The 979-nt window shown below is 64.2% G+C and overlaps 1 protein-coding gene across 1 annotated transcript in view; it reads right to left on the reverse strand.

Annotated features, from left to right (window-relative positions):
* LOC103611857 (ribosomal protein S6 kinase beta-2-like) overlaps nt 1-979 on the reverse strand; it is a gene marked incomplete at its 3' end in the record, with an annotated part of 12,039 nt that overhangs the window by 1,647 nt on the left and 9,413 nt on the right. The window contains exons 2-6 of the mRNA XM_017728625.1: nt 963-974; nt 750-897; nt 430-487; nt 249-349; nt 83-173 (exon numbers count right to left, since the gene is read on the reverse strand). Of these exons, the coding sequence (XP_017584114.1) occupies nt 83-173; nt 249-349; nt 430-487; nt 750-897; nt 963-974 (410 nt within the window). The remainder of the gene's footprint in view (nt 1-82; nt 174-248; nt 350-429; nt 488-749; nt 898-962; nt 975-979) is intronic.

Here is a 979-nt window from a genome sequence, read left to right on the forward strand (position 1 = left end):
GGGGGGTGAAGAGGGGGCCCGGAGCGGGTGGGGGGCCAGGAGAGACCCCCCCGCAACCCCCCCAGTGCTGCATCCACCTCACATGTACTCGATGGTGCCGCAGAAGGTGTGGGTGACAGCTCCGTCGTGGATGGACTCCTTGCACAGCCCGAAGTCTGTCAGCTTGATGTGACCTGAGGGGCGTGGGGGGGTCAGCACTGCCCACAGAGACCCCCCAAGCTCCCCAGATCCCCCACCCCCAAACCCACCTTGGCTGTTGAGCATTATATTCTCTGGCTTAAGATCCCGGTAGATGATCCCGTGGGAGTGCAGGTGACCCAGCGCCAGCGTGATCTCGCTCAGGTAGAAACTGCAGCGGCATCGGGGGGGGCTGTGAGTGGTGTCGGGGTGCCCACCTCCCATCTGCACCCACCACCACCACATCCCTACCAGGCAGTGTCCTCCAGGAAGATTCCTTCCCGCTCCAGCTGCATGAAGAGCTCTCCACCTGCATTGAGAGCCCGAGAGGGACCTTCCTGAGCCATCTTGACACACTTCGATCACCCCAGGACCATCTGAGTCATCCTGGGACACCCTCAAACCACCCCTGGACCCCCTGAGCCATCCCTGGACACTCTCCCTGGACGCTGGGACACGCTTTAACCATCCCTGGACAGCCTGAGCCATTCCTGGAACCCCTTGAGCCATCCCTGGGACAACTTGTAGCCATCCCTGGGACCCCCCAGAGCAACCCCCGAGCCATCCCGCACCGCTGAGGCACTCCAGGATGAGGTAGAGCTTGCCGCCCGTCTGGAAGGCATAGATGAGGTCGACGATGAAGGGGTGCTTGACGGCCTCCAGGATGTTCCTCTCCGCCCGGGTGTGCGCTGTGTCCTTGGCGTTGCAGGCGATCTTGGCCTGGGGGGCAGGCAGTGAGCGGGGGGGGCTCCCCGGGGGGGCTGGGGGGGCCGGCGCGGCCCTACCTTCTTCAGGGCCTTCA

This window comes from Corvus brachyrhynchos, unplaced genomic scaffold, assembly GCF_000691975.1.
Source record: "Corvus brachyrhynchos isolate BGI_N302 unplaced genomic scaffold, ASM69197v1 scaffold1103, whole genome shotgun sequence".
NCBI lineage: Eukaryota > Metazoa > Chordata > Aves > Passeriformes > Corvidae > Corvus > Corvus brachyrhynchos.